The sequence below is a fragment of the Notothenia rossii genome (assembly GCF_949606895.1).
Source record: "Notothenia rossii genome assembly, chromosome: 11".
Taxonomy (NCBI): Eukaryota; Metazoa; Chordata; class Actinopteri; order Perciformes; family Nototheniidae; genus Notothenia; species Notothenia rossii.
In genome coordinates, this window is record NC_136910.1 from 59,670,856 (window position 1) to 59,689,456 (window position 18,601).

Sequence of the window (18,601 nt, forward strand, 5' to 3'; positions counted from 1 at the left end):
TACAGAGAGAGAGAACTACAGAGAGAACTACAGAGAGAGAGAACTACAGAGAGAACTACAGAGAGAGAGAACTACAGAGAGAACTACAGAGAGAGAGAACTACAGAGAGAGAGAACTACAGAGAGAGAGAGAACTACAGAGAGAGAGAACTACAGAGAGAGATCTACAGAGAGAGAGAGAACTACAGAGAGAGAGAGAACTACAGAGAGAACTACAGAGAGAGAGAACTACAGAGAGAACTACAGAGAGAGAGAACTACAGAGAGAACTACAGAGAGAGAGAACTACAGAGAGAACTACAGAGAGAGAGAACTACAGAGAGAACTACAGAGAGAGAGAACTACAGAGAGAACTACAGAGAGAGAGAACTACAGAGAGAGAGAACTACAGAGAGAGAGAGAACTACAGAGAGAGAGAGAACTACAGAGAGAGATCTACAGAGAGAGAGAGAACTACAGAGAGAGAGAACTACAGAGAGAACTACAGAGAGAGAGAACTACAGAGAGAACTACAGAGAGAGAGAACTACAGAGAGAACTACAGAGAGAGAGAACTACAGAGAGAACTACAGAGAGAGAGAACTACAGAGAGAACTACAGAGAGAGATAACTACAGAGAGAGAGAACTACAGAGAGAGAGAGAACTACAGAGAGAACTACAGAGAGAGAGAGAGAACTACAGAGAGAGAGAGAACTACAGAGAGAGAGAACTACAGAGAGAACGAACTACAGAGAGAGAGAGAGAACTACACAGAGAGAGAGAGAACTACAGAGAGAGAGAACTACAGAGAGAACTACAGAGAGAGAGAGAGAACTACAGAGAGAGAGAGAAATACAGAGAGAGAGAGAACTACAGAGAGAGAGAGAGAACTACAGAGAGAGAGAGAGAAATACAGAGAGAGAGAGAACTACAGAGAGAACTACAGAGAGAAAGAGAGAACTACAGAGAGAGAACTACAGAGAGAGAGAGAACTACAGAGAGAACGAACTACAGAGAGAGAGAACTACAGAGAGAGAGAGAACTACAGAGAGAGAGAACTACAGAGAGAGAGAGAACTACAGAGAGAGAGAACTACAGAGAGAGAGAACTACAGAGAGAGAACTACAGAGAGAGAGAGAACTACAGAGAGAGAGAACTACAGAGAGAGAGAACTACAGAGAGAGAGAACTACAGAGAGAGAACTACAGAGAGAGAGAGAACTACAGAGAGAGAGAACTACAGAGAGAACGAACTACAGAGAGAGAGAGAACTACAGAGAGAGAGAGAGAACTACAGAGAGAGAACTACAGAGAGAGAGAACTACAGAGAGAGAGAGAACTAAAGAGAGAGAGAGAGAACTACAGAGAGAGAGAGAGAAATACAGAGAGAGAGAGAACTACAGAGAGAGAGAACTACACAGAGAGAGAGAGAGAACTACAGAGAGAGAGAACTACACAGAGAGAGAGAGAGAACTACAGAGAGAGAGAGAGAAATACAGAGAGAGAGAGAACTACAGAGAGAACTACAGAGAGAACTACAGAGAGAAAGAGAGAACTACAGAGAGAGAGAGAGAACTACAGAGAGAGAGAACTACAGAGAGAGAACTACAGAGAGAGAACTACAGAGAGAGAACTACAGAGAGAGAGAGAACTACAGAGAGAACTACAGAGAGAGAGAGAACTACAGAGAGAGAGAGAACTACAGAGAGAACTACAGAGAGAACTACAGAGAGAGAGAGAGAGAACTACAGAGAACTACAGAGAGAGAGAGAGAACTACAGAGAGAGAGAGAGAGAGAACTACAGAGAGAGAACTACAGAGAACTACAGAGAGAGAGAGAGAGAGACTACAGAGAACTACAGAGAGAGAGAGAGAGAACTACAGAGAGAGAGAGAACGACAGAGAGAGAGAACTACAGAGAGAACTACAGAGAGAGAGAGAGAGAACTACAGAGAGAGAGAGAACTACAGAGAGAGAGAACTACAGAGAGAGAGAGAGAACTACAGAGAGAGAGAGAACGACAGAGAGAGAGAACTACAGAGAGAACTACAGAGAGAGAGAGAGAACTACAGAGAGAGAGAGAACTACAGAGAGAGAGAGAACTACAGAGAGAGAGAGAGAGAACTACAGAGAGAGAGAGAACGACAGAGAGAGAGAACTACAGAGAGAACTACAGAGAGAGAGAACTACAGAGAGAACTACAGAGAGAACGACAGAGAGAAAGAGAGAACTACAGAGAGAGAACTACAGAGAGAGAGAACTACAGAGAGAGAGAGAACTACAGAGAGAACGAACTACAGAGAGAGAGAACTACAGAGAGAGAGAGAACTACAGAGAGAGAGAACTACAGAGAGAGAGAGAACTACAGAGAGAGAGAGAACTACAGAGAGAGAGAACTACAGAGAGAGAACTACAGAGAGAGAGAACTACAGAGAGAGAGAGAACTACAGAGAGAGAGAACTACAGAGAGAACGCTACAGAGAGAGAGAGAACTACAGAGAGAGAGAGAGAACTACAGAGAGAGAACTACAGAGAGAGAACTACAGAGAGAGAGAGAACTAAAGAGAGAGAGAGAGAACTACAGAGAGAGAGAACTACACAGAGAGAGAGAGAGAACTACAGAGAGAGAGAGAGAAATACAGAGAGAGAGAGAACTACAGAGAGAACTACAGAGAGAACTACAGAGAGAAAGAGAGAACTACAGAGAGAGAGAGAACTACAGAGAGAGAACTACAGAGAGAGAACTACAGAGAGAACTACAGAGAGAACTACAGAGAGAGAGAACTACAGAGAGAGAGAGAACTACAGAGAGAACTACAGAGAGAGAGAGAACTACAGAGAGAGAGAGAACTACAGAGAACTACAGAGAGAACTACAGAGAGAGAGAGAGAGAACTACAGAGAACTACAGAGAGAGAGAGAGAACTACAGAGAGAGAGAGAGAACTACAGAGAGAGAACTACAGAGAACTACAGAGAGAGAGAGAGAGAGAACTACAGAGAGAGAACTACAGAGAACTACAGAGAGAAGAGAGAGAGAACTACAGAGAGAGAGAGAACGACAGAGAGAGAGACTACAGAGAGAACTACAGAGAGAGAGAGAGGAACTACAGAGAGAGAGAGAACTACAGAGAGAGAGAACTACAGAGAGAGAGAGAGAACTACAGAGAGAGAGAGAACGACAGAGAGAGAGAACTACAGAGAGAACTACAGAGAGAGAGAGAGAACTACAGAGAGAGAGAGAACTACAGAGAGAGAGAGAACTACAGAGAGAGAGAGAGAGAACTACAGAGAGAGAGAGAACGACAGAGAGAGAGAACTACAGAGAGAACTACAGAGAGAGAGAGAACTACAGAGAGAACTACAGAGAGAACGACAGAGAGAGAGAACGACAGAGAGAGAGAGCGAGAACTACAGAGAGAGAGAGAGAGAACTACAGAGAGAGAGAGAGAGAACGACAGAGAGAGAGAGAACTAGAGAGAGAGAGAACGACAGAGAGAGAGAACTACAGAGAGAGAGAGAACTACAGAGAGAGAGAAACTACAGAGAGAGAGAACTACAGAGAGAACTCAGAGAGAACGACAGAGAGAGAGAACTACAGAGAGAACGACAGAGAGAGAGAACTACAGAGAGAGAGAGAACGACAGAGAGAGAGAACTACAGAGAGACGACAGAGAGAGAGAACTACAGAGAGAGAGAGAGAGAACTACAGAGAGAGAGAAAGAGAACTACAGAGAGAGAGGGAACTACAGAGAGAGAGAGAGAGAACTACAGAGAGAGAGAGAGAGAACTACAGAGAGAGAGGGAACTACAGAGAGAGAGGGAACTACAGAGAGAGAGAACTACAGAGAGAGAGAGAGAGAACTACAGAGAGAGAGAGAGAGAACTACAGAGAGAGAGAGAGAGAACTACAGAGAGAGAGGGAACTACAGAGAGAGAGAGAGAGAACTACAGAGAGAGAGAGAGAGAACTACAGAGAGAGAGGGAACTACAGAGAGAGAGGGAACTACAGAGAGAGAGAACTACAGAGAGAGAACTACAGAGAGAACTACAGAGAGAGAGAGAACTACAGAGAGAGAGGGAACTACAGAGAGAGAGAGAGAACTACAGAGAGAGAGAGAGAGAACGACAGAGAGAGAGAACGACAGAGAGAGAGAACTACAGAGAGAGAGAGAACTACAGAGAGAGAGAGAGAGAACGACAGAGCGAGAGAGAACGACAGAGAGAGAGAACTACAGAGAGAGAGAACTACAGAGAGAGAGAGAACTACAGAGAGAGAGAGAGAACTACAGAGAGAGAGAACTACAGAGAGAGAGAGAACGACAGAGAGAGAGAACTACAGCCTCACTGAGGAACATACAGACTAACCTGTTGTTGTTGTTGTTGTTGTTGTTGTTGTTGTTGTTGCAGGTGACCCGCAGCGACCTGGAGAAACTGAAGGCTTCGTACCGCCAGCTGAGCCGCGACGCTAACATCGCTAGAGAGAAATACAGAGAGGCGCTCTCTAAGGGTGAGCTCTCTCTCTCTCTCTCTCTCTCTCTCTCTCTCTCTCTCTCTGCATGTTCTCGGTTCTCTGTTCCCTGTTCTCTCTGTTCCCTGTTCTGTTCTCTCTGTTCTCTCTGTTCCCTGTTCTGTTCTCTCTGTTCTCTCTGTCCTCTGTTCTGTCCTCTGTTCTGTTCTCTCTGTTCTCTCTGTCCTCTGTTCTGTTCTCTGTTCTCTCTGTTCTCTCTGTCCTCTGTTCTGTTCTCTGTTCTCTCTGTTCTCTCTGTTCTCTCTGTCCTCTGTTCTGTTCTCTGTTCTCTGTTCTGTTCTCTGTTCTCTCTGTTCTCTCTGTTCTCTCTGTCCTCTGTTCTGTTCTCTCTGTTCTCTGTTCTGTTCCCTGTCCTGTTCTCTGTTCTCTCTGTTCTCTCTGTTCTCTGTTCTCTGTTCTCTCTGTTCTCTCTGTTCCCTGTTCTCTCTGTTCTCTGTTCTGTTCCCTGTCCTGTTCTCTGTTCTCTCTGTTCTCTGTTCTCTGTTCTCTGTTCTCTCTGTTCTCTCTGTTCCCTGTTCTCTCTGTTCTCTGTTCTGTTCCCTGTCCTGTTCTCTGTTCTCTCTGTTCTCTCTGTTCTCTGTTCTCTGTTCTCTCTGTTCTCTCTGTTCCCTGTTCTCTCTGTTCTCTGTTCTGTTCTCTCTGTTCTGTTCTCTGTTCTGTTCTCTCTGTTCTCTCTGTTCTCTGTTCTGTTCTCTGTTCTCTCTGTTCTCTGTTCTGTTCTCTGTTCTCTGTTCTGTTCTCTGTTCTCTCTGTTCTCTGTTCTGTTCTCTGTTCTCTGTTCTGTTCTCTGTTCTCTCTGTTCTCTCTGTTCTCTGTTCTGTTCTCTGTTCTCTCTGTTCTCTGTTCTGTTCTCTGTTCTGTTCTCTCTGTTCTCTCTGTTCTCTGTTCTGTTCCCTGTTCTCTCTGTTCTCTGTTCTGTTCTCTCTGTTCTGTTCTCTGTTCTGTTCTCTCTGTTCTCTCTGTTCTCTGTTCTGTTCTCTGTTCTCTCTGTTCTCTGTTCTGTTCTCTGTTCTTTGTTCTCTCTGTTCTCTGTTCTCTCTGTTCTCTGTTCTGTTCTCTCTGTTCTCTGTTCTCTGTGTTCTGTTCTCTGTTCTCTCTGTTCTCTGTTCTCTCTGTTCTCTGTTCTCTGTGTTCTGTTCTGTTCTCTGTTCTCTGTTCTCTCTGTTCTCTGTTCTGTTCTCTGTTCTCTGTTCTCTGTTCTCTCTGTTCTCTGTTCTGTTCTCTCTGTTCTCTGTTCTCTGTGTTCTGTTCTCTGTTCTCTCTGTTCTCTGTTCTCTCTGTTCTCTGTTCTCTGTGTTCTGTTCTGTTCTCTGTTCTCTCTGTTCTCTGTTCTGTTCTCTGTTCTCTGTTCTCTCTGTTCTCTGTTCTCTCCGTTCCCTGTCCTGTTCTCTGTTCTCTGTGTTCTGTTCCTGTTCTGTTCTCTGTTCTCTCTGTTCTGTTCTCTCTGTTCTGTTCTCTGTTCTGTTCTCTGTTCTCTGTGTTCTGTTCCCTGTTCTGTTCTCTGTTCTCTCTGTTCTGTTCTCTGTTCTGTTCTGTTCTCTGTTCTCTCTGTTCTGTTCTCTGTTCTGTTCTCTGTTCTCTCTGTTCTGTTCTGTTCTCTGTCCTGTTCTCTGTGTTCTGTTCTCTGTTCTCTGTGTTCTGTTCTGTTCTCTCTGTTCTCTGTGTTCTGTTCTCTGTGTTCTGTTCTCTGTTCTCTGTTCTGTTCTCTGTTCTCTGTTCTGTTCTCTGTTCTCTGTTCTGTTCTCTGTTCTGTTCTCTGTCCTGTTCTCTGTTCTGTTCTCTGTTCTGTTCTCTGTTCTCTGTTCTGTTCTCTGTTCTGTTCTCTGTTCTCTGTTCTGTTCTCTGTTCTCTGTTTCCTGTTCTCTGTTCTGTTCTGTTCTCTGTTCTCTGTTCTCTGTTCTGTTCTCTGTTCTCTGTTTCCTGTTCTCTGTTCTGTTCTCTGTTCTCTGTTCTCTGTTCTGTTCTCTGTTCTCTGTTCTCTGTTCCTGTTCTGTTCTCTGTTCTCTGTTCTGTTCTCTGTTCTCTGTTCTCTGTTCCCTGTTCTGTTCTCTGTTCTCTGTTCTCTGTTCCCTGTTCTGTTCTCTGTTCTCTGTTCTGTTCTCTGTTCTCTGTTCTGTTCTCTGTTCTGTTCTCTGTTCTCTGTTCTGTTCTCTGTTCTCTGTTTCTGTTCTCTGTTCTGTTCTCTGTTCTGTTCTCTGTTCTCTGTTCTGTTCTCTGTTCCCTGTTCTGTTCTCTGTTCTCTGTTCTCTGTTCTGTTCTCTGTTCTCTGTTCCTGTTCTGTTCTCTGTTCCTGTTCTGTTCTCTGTTCCTGTTCTGTTCTCTGTTCTCTGTTCTCTGTTCTGTTCTCTGTTCTCTGTTCCTGTTCTGTTCTCTGTTCTCTGTTCTCTGTTCTGTTCTCTGTTCCCTGTTCTGTTCTCTGTTCTCTGTTCTCTGTTCTGTTCTCTGTTCTCTGTTCCTGTTCTGTTCTCTGTTCTCTGTTCTCTGTTCTGTTCTCTGTTCTCTGTTCTCTGTTCCTGTTCTGTTCTCTGTTCTCTGTTCTGTTCTCTGTTCTCTGTTCTCTGTTCTCTGTTCTGTTCTCTGTTCTCTGTTCTGTTCTCTGTTCTCTGTTCTGTTCTCTGTTCTGTTCTCTGTTCTCTGTTCTCTGTTCTGTTCTCTGTTCTCTGTTTCCTGTTCTCTGTTCTGTTCTGTTCTGTTCTCTGTTCTCTGTTCTGTTCTCTGTTCTCTGTTCTGTTCCTGTTCTCTGTTCTCTGTTCTGTTCTCTGTTCCTGTTCTGTTCTCTGTTCTGTTCTCTGTTCTCTGTTCTCTGTTCTCTGTTCCCTGTTCTGTTCTCTGTTCTCTGTTCTGTTCTCTGTTCTCTGTTCTGTTCTCTGTTCTGTTCTCTGTTCTCTGTTCTGTTCTCTGTTCTCTGTTCCTGTTCTCTGTTCTGTTCTCTGTCTCTGTTCTGTTCTCTGTTCTCTGTTCTCTGTTCCTGTTCTGTTCTCTGTTCTGTTCTCTGTTCTGTTCTCTGTTCTCTGTTCTCTGTTCCCTGTTCTGTTCTCTGTTCTCTGTCTCTGTTCTCTGTTCTGTTCTCTGTTCTCTGTTCTCTGTTCCCTGTTCTGTTCTCTGTTCTCTGTTCTGTTCTCTGTTCTCTGTTCTGTTCTCTGTTCTCTGTTCTGTTCTCTGTTCTGTTCTCTGTTCTCTGTTCTCTGTTCTGTTCTCTGTTCTCTGTTCCTGTTCTCTGTTCTGTTCTGTTCTGTTCTCTGTTCTCTGTTCTGTTCTCTGTTCTCTGTTCTCTGTTCTCTGTTCTCTGTTCTCTGTTCTGTTCTCTGTTCCTGTTCTGTTCTCTGTTCTCTGTTCTCTGTTCTGTTCTCTGTTCTCTGTTCTCTGTTCCTGTTCTGTTCTCTGTTCTCTGTTCTGTTCTCTGTTCTCTGTTCTCTGTTCTCTGTTCTGTTCTCTGTTCTCTGTTCTGTTCTCTGTTCTGTTCTCTGTTCTCTGTTCTCTGTTCTGTTCTCTGTTCTCTGTTCTGTTCTCTGTTCTGTTCTGTTCTGTTCTCTGTTCTCTGTTCTCTGTTTCCTGTTCTTGTTCTCTGTTCTGTTCTCTGTTCTCTGTTCTCTGTTCTCTGTTCTCTGTTCCTGTTCTGTTCTCTGTTCTCTGTTCTGTTCTCTGTTCTGTTCTCTGTTCTCTGTTCTGTTCTCTGTTCTCTGTTCTGTTCTCTGTTCTCTGTTCTGTTCTCTGTTCTCTGTTCTCTGTTCTGTTCTCTTTCTGTTCTGTTCTCTGTTCCTGTTCTGTTCTCTGTTCTCTGTTCTGTTCTCTTTCTGTTCTGTTCTCTGTTCTCTGTTTCTGTTCTCTGTTCTGTTCTCTGTTCTGTTCTCTGTTCTCTGTTCTCTGTTCTCTGTTCCTGTTCTGTTCTCTGTTCTGTTCTCTGTTCTCTGTTCTGTCTCTGTTCTCTGTTCTGTTCTGTCTCTGTTCTGTTCTCTGTTCTCTGTTCTGTTCTCTGTTCTCTGTTCTGTTCTCTGTTCTGTTCTCTGTTCTGTTCTCTGTTCTCTGTTCTCTGTTCTGTTCTCTGTGTTCTGTTCTCTGTTCTCTGTTCTGTTCTCTGTTCTCTGTTCTGTTCTCTGTTCTCTGTTCTGTTCTCTGTTCTCTGTTCTCTGTTCTCTGTTCTGTTCTCTGTTCTCTGTTCTGTTCTCTGTTCTCTGTTCTGTTCTCGTTCTGTTCCTGTCTGTTCTCTGTTCTGTTCTCTGTCTCTGTTCTCTGTTCTCTGTTCTGTTTCTGTCTGTTCTCTGTTCTCTGTTTCTGTTCTCTGTTCTCTGTTTCCTGTTCTCTGTTCTGTTCTGTCTCTGTTCTCTGTTCTCTGTTCTGTTCTCTGTTCTCTGTTTCCTGTTCTCTGTTCTCTGTTCTCTGTTCTCTGTTCTCTGTTCTGTTCTCTGTTCTCTGTTCTCTGTTCCTGTTCTGTTCTCTGTTCTCTGTTCTGTTCTCTGTTCTCTGTTCTCTGTTCCCTGTTCTGTTCTCTGTTCTCTGTTCTCTGTTCCCTGTTCTGTTCTCTGTTCTCTGTTCTGTTCTCTGTTCTCTGTTCTGTTCTCTGTTCTGTTCTCTGTTCTCTGTTCTGTTCTCTGTTCTCTGTTTCCTGTTCTCTGTTCTGTTCTCTGTTCTGTTCTCTGTTCTCTGTTCTGTTCTCTGTTCCCTGTTCTGTTCTCTGTTCTCTGTTCTCTGTTCTGTTCTCTGTTCTCTGTTCCCTGTTCTGTTCTCTGTTCCCTGTTCTGTTCTCTGTTCCCTGTTCTCTGTTCTGTTCTCTGTTCTCTGTTCTGTTCTCTGTTCTCTGTTCCCTGTTCTGTTCTCTGTTCTCTGTTCTCTGTTCTGTTCTCTGTTCCCTGTTCTGTTCTCTGTTCTCTGTTCTCTGTTCTGTTCTCTGTTCTCTGTTCCCTGTTCTGTTCTCTGTTCTCTGTTCTCTGTTCTGTTCTCTGTTCTCTGTTCTCTGTTCCCTGTTCTGTTCTCTGTTCTCTGTTCTGTTCTCTGTTCTCTGTTCTCTGTTCTCTGTTCTGTTCTCTGTTCTCTGTTCTGTTCTCTGTTCTCTGTTCTGTTCTCTGTTCTGTTCTCTGTTCTCTGTTCTCTGTTCTGTTCTCTGTTCTCTGTTTCCTGTTCTCTGTTCTGTTCTGTTCTGTTCTCTGTTCTCTGTTCTGTTCTCTGTTCTCTGTTCTGTTTCCTGTTCTCTGTTCTCTGTTCTGTTCTCTGTTCCCTGTTCTGTTCTCTGTTCTGTTCTCTGTTCTCTGTTCTCTGTTCTCTGTTCCCTGTTCTGTTCTCTGTTCTCTGTTCTGTTCTCTGTTCTCTGTTCTGTTCTCTGTTCTGTTCTCTGTTCTCTGTTCTGTTCTCTGTTCTCTGTTTCCTGTTCTCTGTTCTGTTCTCTGTTCTCTGTTCTGTTCTCTGTTCTCTGTTCTCTGTTCCCTGTTCTGTTCTCTGTTCTGTTCTCTGTTCTGTTCTCTGTTCTCTGTTCTCTGTTCCCTGTTCTGTTCTCTGTTCTCTGTTCTCTGTTCTCTGTTCTGTTCTCTGTTCTCTGTTCTCTGTTCCCTGTTCTGTTCTCTGTTCTCTGTTCTGTTCTCTGTTCTCTGTTCTGTTCTCTGTTCTCTGTTCTGTTCTCTGTTCTGTTCTCTGTTCTCTGTTCTCTGTTCTGTTCTCTGTTCTCTGTTTCCTGTTCTCTGTTCTGTTCTGTTCTGTTCTCTGTTCTCTGTTCTGTTCTCTGTTCTCTGTTCTCTGTTCTGTTCTCTGTTCTCTGTTCTGTTCTCTGTTCCCTGTTCTGTTCTCTGTTCTCTGTTCTCTGTTCTGTTCTCTGTTCTCTGTTCTCTGTTCCCTGTTCTGTTCTCTGTTCTCTGTTCTGTTCTCTGTTCTCTGTTCTCTGTTCTCTGTTCTGTTCTCTGTTCTCTGTTCTGTTCTCTGTTCTGTTCTCTGTTCTCTGTTCTCTGTTCTGTTCTCTGTTCTCTGTTTCCTGTTCTCTGTTCTGTTCTGTTCTGTTCTCTGTTCTCTGTTCTGTTTCCTGTTCTCTGTTCTCTGTTCTGTTCTCTGTTCTCTGTTCTCTGTTCTCTGTTCTCTGTTCCCTGTTCTGTTCTCTGTTCTCTGTTCTGTTCTCTGTTCTGTTCTCTGTTCTCTGTTCTGTTCTCTGTTCTCTGTTCTGTTCTCTGTTCTCTGTTCTGTTCTCTGTTCTCTGTTCTCTGTTCTGTTCTCTTTTCTGTTCTGTTCTCTGTTCCCTGTTCTGTTCTCTGTTCTCTGTTCTGTTCTCTTTTCTGTTCTGTTCTCTGTTCTCTGTTCTGTTCTCTGTTCTGTTCTCTGTTCTGTTCTCTGTTCTCTGTTCTCTGTTCTCTGTTCCCTGTTCTGTTCTCTGTTCTGTTCTCTGTTCTCTGTTCTGTTCTCTGTTCTCTGTTCTGTTCTCTGTTCTCTGTTCTGTTCTCTTTTCTGTTCTGTTCTCTGTTCTCTGTTCTGTTCTCTGTTCTGTTCTCTGTTCTGTTCTCTGTTCTCTGTTCTGTTCTCTGTTCTCTGTTCTGTTCTCTGTTCTGTTCTCTGTTCTGTTCTCTGTTCTGTTCTCTCTGTTCTCTGTTCTGTTCTCTGTTCTCTGTTCTGTTCTCTTTTCTGTTCTGTTCTCTGTTCTCTGTTCTGTTCTCTGTTCTCTGTTCTGTTCTCTTTTCTGTTCTGTTCTCTGTTCTCTGTTCTGTTCTCTGTTCTGTTCTCTGTTCTCTGTTCTGTTCTCTTTTCTGTTCTGTTCTCTGTTCTCTGTTCTGTTCTCTGTTCTGTTCTCTCTGTTCTCTGTTCTGTTCTCTGTTCTCTGTTCTGTTCTCTTTTCTGTTCTGTTCTCTGTTCTCTGTTCTGTTCTCTGTTCTGTTCTCTGTTCTGTTCTCTGTTCTCTGTTCTGTTCTCTGTTCTGTTCTCTGTTCTCTGTTCTGTTCTCTTTTCTGTTCTGTTCTCTGTTCTGTTCTCTGTTCTGTTCTCTGTTCTGTTCTCTGTTCTCTGTTCTGTTCTCTTTTCTGTTCTCTGTTCTCTGTTCTGTTCTCTGTTCTGTTCTCTGTTCTCTGTTCTGTTCTCTTTTCTGTTCTCTGTTCTGTTCTCTGTTCTCTGTTCTGTTCTCTGTTCTGTTCTCTGTTCTCTGTTCTGTTCTCTGTTCTGTTCTCTTTTCTGTTCTGTTCTCTGTTCTGTTCTCTGTTCTCTGTTCTGTTCTCTGTTCTCTGTTCTGTTCTCTTTTCTGTTCTGTTCTCTGTTCTGTTCTCTGTTCTGTTCTCTGTTCTGTTCTCTGTTCTCTGTTCTGTTCTCTTTTCTGTTCTCTGTTCTCTGTTCTGTTCTCTGTTCTGTTCTCTGTTCTGTTCTCTGTTCTCTGTTCTGTTCTCTTTTCTGTTCTCTGTTCTGTTCTCTGTTCTGTTCTCTGTTCTCTGTTCTCTGTTCTGTTCTCTTTTCTGTTCTGTTCTCTGTTCTGTTCTCTGTTCTCTGTTCTGTTCTCTGTTCTCTGTTCTGTTCTCTGTTCTCTGTTCTCTGTTCTCTGTTCTCTGTTCTGTGTTCTGATCTGTTCTGTGTTCTCATGTTCTCCATGTTCTCCGTGGTCCACAGGCCGCGAGGCAGAGAGAGCGAGGGAGCGTTACGACAAAGCCACGTCGAGGCTCCATAACCTCCACAACGTGTACGTGCTAGCCGTGTGCGGCGCTCGCTCCCAGCAGGAAGAGCATCAGCGCCGCGCTGCTCCTGCTCTGCTGGACGCTCTGCAGAGGATGCAGGAGGACATGACCAGAGCTCTGTGAGTCACATGACTGAGGCTAACGCGCAGGCTAACACGCAGGCTAACACGCAGGCTAACACGCAGGCTAACACGCAGGCTAACACGCAGGCTAACACGCAGGCTAACACGCAGGCTAACACGCAGGCTAACACGCAGGCTAACACACAGGCTAACACACAGGCTAACTGAGGCTATCTGAAGCTAACACGGGCTAACACAGGCTAACACAGGCTAACACAGGCGAACACAGGCGAACACAGGCGAACACAGGCTAACACAGGCGAACACAGGCGAACACAGGCGAACACAGGCGAACACAGGCGAACACAGGCGAACACAGGCGAACACAGGCTAACACAGGCGAACACAGGCGAACACAGGCGAACACAGGCTAACACAGGCTAACACGCAGGCTAACACGCAGGCTAACACGCAGGCTAACACGCAGGCTAACACGCAGGCTAACTGAGGCTATCTGAAGCTAACACGGGCTAACACAGGCTAACACAGGCTAACACAGGCGAACACAGGCGAACACAGGCGAACACAGGCGAACACAGGCGAACACAGGCGAACACAGGCTAACACAGGCTAACACAGGCTATCTGAAGCTAACACGGGCTAACTGAGGCTAGATTTTGGAGGGCCAGAAAACTGTGAAAAAGTACCCGCTAGCCTAGAAACGCAACCAAAAACTGGCCGGGCACGGCACGCTTAAACCGTGGCTAACCGTGGCTAACTGAGGTTAACTGAAGCTAACACAGGCTAGCTAAGGCCAGCTGAGGCTAACACAGGCTAGCTGAGGCTAACTCATGCTAACTCATGCTACTCATTCTAACTGACAGGCTAACTCATGCTACTCATTCTAACTGACAGGCTAACTCATGCTACTCATTCTAACTGACAGGCTAACTCATGCTACTCATTCTAACTGACAGGCTAACTCATACTAACTCATGCTACTCATTCTAACTGACAGGCTAACTGACAGGCTAACTCATGCTACTCATTCTAACTGACAGGCTAACTCATGCTAACTCATGCTACTCATTCTAACTGACAGGCTAACTGACAGGCTAACTCATGCTACTCATTCTAACTGACAGGCTAACTCATGCTAACTCATGCTACTCATTCTAACTGACAGGCTAACTCATGCTAACTCATGCTACTCATTCTAACTGACAGGCTAACTCATGCTAACTCATGCTACTCATTCTAACTGACAGGCTAACTGACAGGCTAACTCATGCTACTCATTCTAACTGACAGGCTAACTGACAGGCTAACTCATGCTACTCATTCTAACTGACAGGCTAACTCATGCTAACTCATGCTACTCATTCTAACTGACAGGCTAACTCATGCTTCTCAGTCTAACTGACAGGCTAACTCAGGAGTACTGATGTGTGTACTCTGTGTACTTGTACCTCAGTAAGAGTATTCTGCAGGAGTACTGATGTGTGTACTCTGTGTACTTGTACCTCAGTAAGAGTATTCTGCAGGAGTACTGATGTGTGTACTCTGTGTACTTGTACCTCAGTAAGAGTATTCTGCAGGAGTACTGATGTGTGTACTCTGTGTACTTGTACCTCAGTAAGAGTATTCTGCAGGAGTATTGTGAGATCAGCAGTCTTCTGACGGAGGAGATAGTGAAGGTTCATCAGGAGATTTCAGCGTCGGTGGATCAGATCGATCCTCTGTCGGAGTACGAACACTTCATCGAGTCCTACAGGTGAGTCAGCCTGTCGCCGTGGCAACGCCTGTCTTATGGTCGCCATGGCAGCGCCTGTAGTGACATGTCCCGCCCCCCCACAGGTCTCCAGAGACCCCCGAAGCCAGCGTGGAGTTCGACGCGTCCCTTTTGGACGAGACGGACAACCTGCCGGCCAATGAGATCCTCTGGAACACGCTGACCGCCGACAGCCTGCAGGCCATGTGAGCTCCTTCAAAATAACACTTCCCGTTACCTGGCAAAATAAGAGCATTCAAGGTTGCTAGATGCGAGCTATTGCTAGCTGCAAGCTAATGCTAGCTGCGAGCTAACGCTAGCTGCGAGCTAACGCTAGCTGCGTCATTGAACCACAGCTCAAAGCAAACTATAAAACTACAGCCCTCCACTGAGTAATAATTTGACTTGTGGAGTGTTTAAAATGTCTCCTCCATGTTGTTTGTTTGTTTGTTTGTTTGTTTACCTCCAGGTTGTCGTCGGCGACGGACGAGCTGTCGCTGACTCAGCAGAATCTGAGGACCAAGGAGGCGCTCGCTGATGACCTGGATGCTAAAATCCAGACCAGCGAGCAGAGCTCAGAGAAGAAGAGCGAGTGAGTCATAGATAATAACCCCCCCCGTCTAATAACCTGGGAGCCGTAGGGTTGGAGGGGTCCCAGTTCACATCCTGCCCTTGAGCAAGTACCGGACACCCCCCCCCATCCCCCGCTTCTGCTCAGACAGATATAAATAAAGTTATGTTTCATATCTCCCCCCCAGATATAAATAAAGTTATGTTTCATATCTCCCCCCCAGATATAAATAAAGTTATGTTTCATATCTCCCCCCCAGATATAAATAAAGTTATGTTTCATATCTCCCCCCCAGATATAAATAAAGTGTTTTATTTCCCCCCCAGCTGTGTTTTGCTGCTCAGTCAGAAACTGTCCCTGCTGGAGCTTCATCACGTCGTCCAATCACTGCAGAGCTCTGAAACTCGACTCGCCTCCCAGAAGGCTTTGCTGGACGCTAAGATGGCCGCCGCCACCTCGCCGCCCCCACCACCTCCTGCCCCCGCCCCCCCCTACGAGGACGATACTCGCTCTCTGGGATCCACTGTAAACAAACACACACTCACACACACACACACACACACACACACACACACACACACACACACACACACACACACACACACACACACACACACACACACACACACATACAGCAGGGTTGCCAACTTTGGGTACCTGGCTGGAGTGAGATTTTGATATCATGGGTTTAATTGCACATATGCGCACTAAACGAGTGCTATCGTGTCAGCAACGGGACCTTAGCATGTATATAGGATATATAATATTTATAAATACACACACAATTTCATTCACTAATGAAAGTCAAACATGTTTGTTTCCACTGTTTTATTGTGTGCCTGTCGCGATAAGCAATGAAATGACTTATCATCATTATCATTCTGTCAGTGGTCTAAAATGGTCATACAACGATCTTAGGGATTGACCAACCGGCTCCCACTGCTCTGCTGTCTGTTAACGTTGTTAAGAGTGGAGGGAGCGGATCCACGGCTCGGGCAGCTGTCAACTCAACATTGTAAATAACCAACCAAAAACCATCGGCCGTTCATCTGGTTTCTGGCGTGAGAATAGTTTGAGCAGCGTGAGACCGTGAGATTGAGAGTGAAAGCGTGAGAGTTGGCAACCCTGGTATACAGTATATTTAACACACATAATTAATATCGGCTGTCAGTACTACAATGGTGTGTGTGTGTGTGTGTGTGTGTGTGTGTGTGTGTGTGTGTGTGTGTGTGTGTGTGTGTGTGTGTGTGTGTGTGTGTGTGTGTGTGTGTGTGTGTGTGTGTGTGTGTGTGTGTGTGTGTGTGTGTGTGTGTGTGTGTGTGTGTGTGTGTGTGTGTGTGTGTGTGTGTGTGTGTGTGTGTGTGTGTGTGTGTGTGTGTGTGTAGGATAAGAAGGAGAGGAGCTCCAGGTTGGATACTCTTCGCCACTCTCTCGCTGGGATGATCCGCTCTAAAGCTGTGCTGGGATCCTCTTCCTCGGTGAGACATACACGCACACAGAGACACACACAGTCACACACAGTCACACACACACAGTCACACACAGTCACACACAGAGACACATACAGTCACACACACACACACACACACACAGAGACACATACAGTCACACACACAGTCACACACAGAGACACACACAGTCACACACAGTCACACACACACAGTCACACACAGTCACACACAGAGACACATACAGTCACACACACACACACACACACACAGAGACACATACAGTCACACACACAGTCACACACAGAGACACATACAGTCACACACAGTCACACACAGAGACACATACAGTCACACACACAGTCACACACAGAGACACATACAGTTACACACAGTCACACACAGTCACACACAGAGACACATACAGTCACACACACAGTCACACACAGAGACACATACAGTCACACACAGTCACACACAGAGACACATACAGTCACACATACAGTCACACACACAGTCACACACAGTCACACACACAGTCACACACAGAGACACATACAGTCACACACACAGTCACACACAGAGACACATACAGTCACACACACAGTCACACACAGAGTCACACACACAGTCACACACAGAGACACATACAGTCACACACACAGTCACACACAGAGACACATACAGTCACACACAGTCACACACAGAGACACATACAGTCACACACACAGTCACACACAGAGACACATACAGTTACACACAGAGACACACACACAGTCACACACAGTCACACACAGAGACACATACAGTCACACACAGTCACACACAGAGACACATACAGTTACACACAGAGACACATACAGTCACACACAGAGACACATACAGTTACACACAGAGACACATACAGTCACACACAGTCACACACACAGTCACACACAGAGACACATACAGTCACACACACAGTCACACACAGAGTCACACACACAGTCACACACACAGTTACACACACAATCACACACAGAGACACATACAGTCACACACACAGTCACACACACAGTCACACACAGTCACACACACAGTCACACACACAGTCACACACAGAGACACATACAGTCACACACACAGTCACACACAGAGACACATACAGTCACACATACAGTCACACACACAGTCACACACAGAGACACATACAGTCACACACACAGTCACACACAGTCACACACACAGTCACACACAGAGACACATACAGTCACACACACAGTCACACACAGAGACACATACAGTCACACATACAGTCACACACACAGTCACACACAGAGACACATACAGTCACACATACAGTCACACACACAGTCACACACAGTCACACACACAGTCACACACAGAGACACATACAGTCACACATACAGTCACACACACAGTCACACACACAGTCACACACACAGTCACACACAGAGACACATACAGTCACACATACAGTCACACACACAGTCACACACACAGTCACACACACAGTCACACACAGAGACACACACAGTCACACATACAGTCACACACAGAGACACATACAGTCACACATACAGTCACACACACAGTCACACACAGTCACACACACAGTCACACACAGAGACACATACAGTCACACATACAGTCACACACACAGTCACACACAGAGACACATACAGTCACACATACAGTCACACATACAGTCACACACACAGTCACACACAGTCACACACACAGTCACACACAGTCACACACACAGTCACACACAGAGACACATACAGTCACACACACAGTCACACACACAGTCACACACAGAGACACATACAGTCACACATACAGTCACACATACAGTCACACACACAGTCACACACACAGTCACACACAGAGACACACACAGTCACACATACAGTCACACACAGAGACACATACAGTCACACATACAGTCACACACACAGTCACACACAGTCACACACACAGTCACACACAGAGACACATACAGTCACACATACAGTCACACACAGTCACACATACAGTCACACACAGAGACACATACAGTCACACACACAGTCACACACAGTCACACACACAGTCACACACAGAGACACATACAGTCACACATACAGTCACACACAGTCACACATACAGTCACACACAGAGACACATACAGTCACACACACAGTCACACACAGTCACACATACAGTCACACACACAGTCACACATACAGTCACACACACAGTCACACACAGTCACACACAGTCACACACAGAGACACATACAGTCACACATACAGTCACACACACAGTCACACATACAGTCACACACAGTCACACACACAGTCACACACACAGTCACACACACACAGTCACACACACAGTCACACACACAGTCACACACAGAGACACATACAGTCACACACACAGTCACACACAGAGTCACACACACAGTCACACACAGAGACACATACAGTCACACACAGTCACACACAGAGACACATACAGTCACACACACAGTCACACACAGAGACACATACAGTCACACACACAGTCACACACAGAGACACATACAGTCACACACACAGTCACACACACAGTCACACACAGTCACACACACAG

The 18,601-nt window shown here is 45.4% G+C and overlaps 1 protein-coding gene across 1 annotated transcript in view; it reads left to right on the plus strand.

Annotated features, from left to right (window-relative positions):
- fer (fer (fps/fes related) tyrosine kinase) overlaps positions 1-18,601 on the plus strand; it is a gene marked incomplete at its 5' end in the record, with an annotated part of 67,406 nt that overhangs the window by 32,923 nt on the left and 15,882 nt on the right. The window contains 7 exons of the mRNA XM_079659994.1: positions 4,380-4,484; positions 12,066-12,249; positions 13,829-13,966; positions 14,050-14,169; positions 14,433-14,555; positions 14,861-15,059; positions 15,920-16,012. Of these exons, the coding sequence (XP_079516120.1) occupies positions 4,380-4,484; positions 12,066-12,249; positions 13,829-13,966; positions 14,050-14,169; positions 14,433-14,555; positions 14,861-15,059; positions 15,920-16,012 (962 nt within the window). The remainder of the gene's footprint in view (positions 1-4,379; positions 4,485-12,065; positions 12,250-13,828; positions 13,967-14,049; positions 14,170-14,432; positions 14,556-14,860; positions 15,060-15,919; positions 16,013-18,601) is intronic.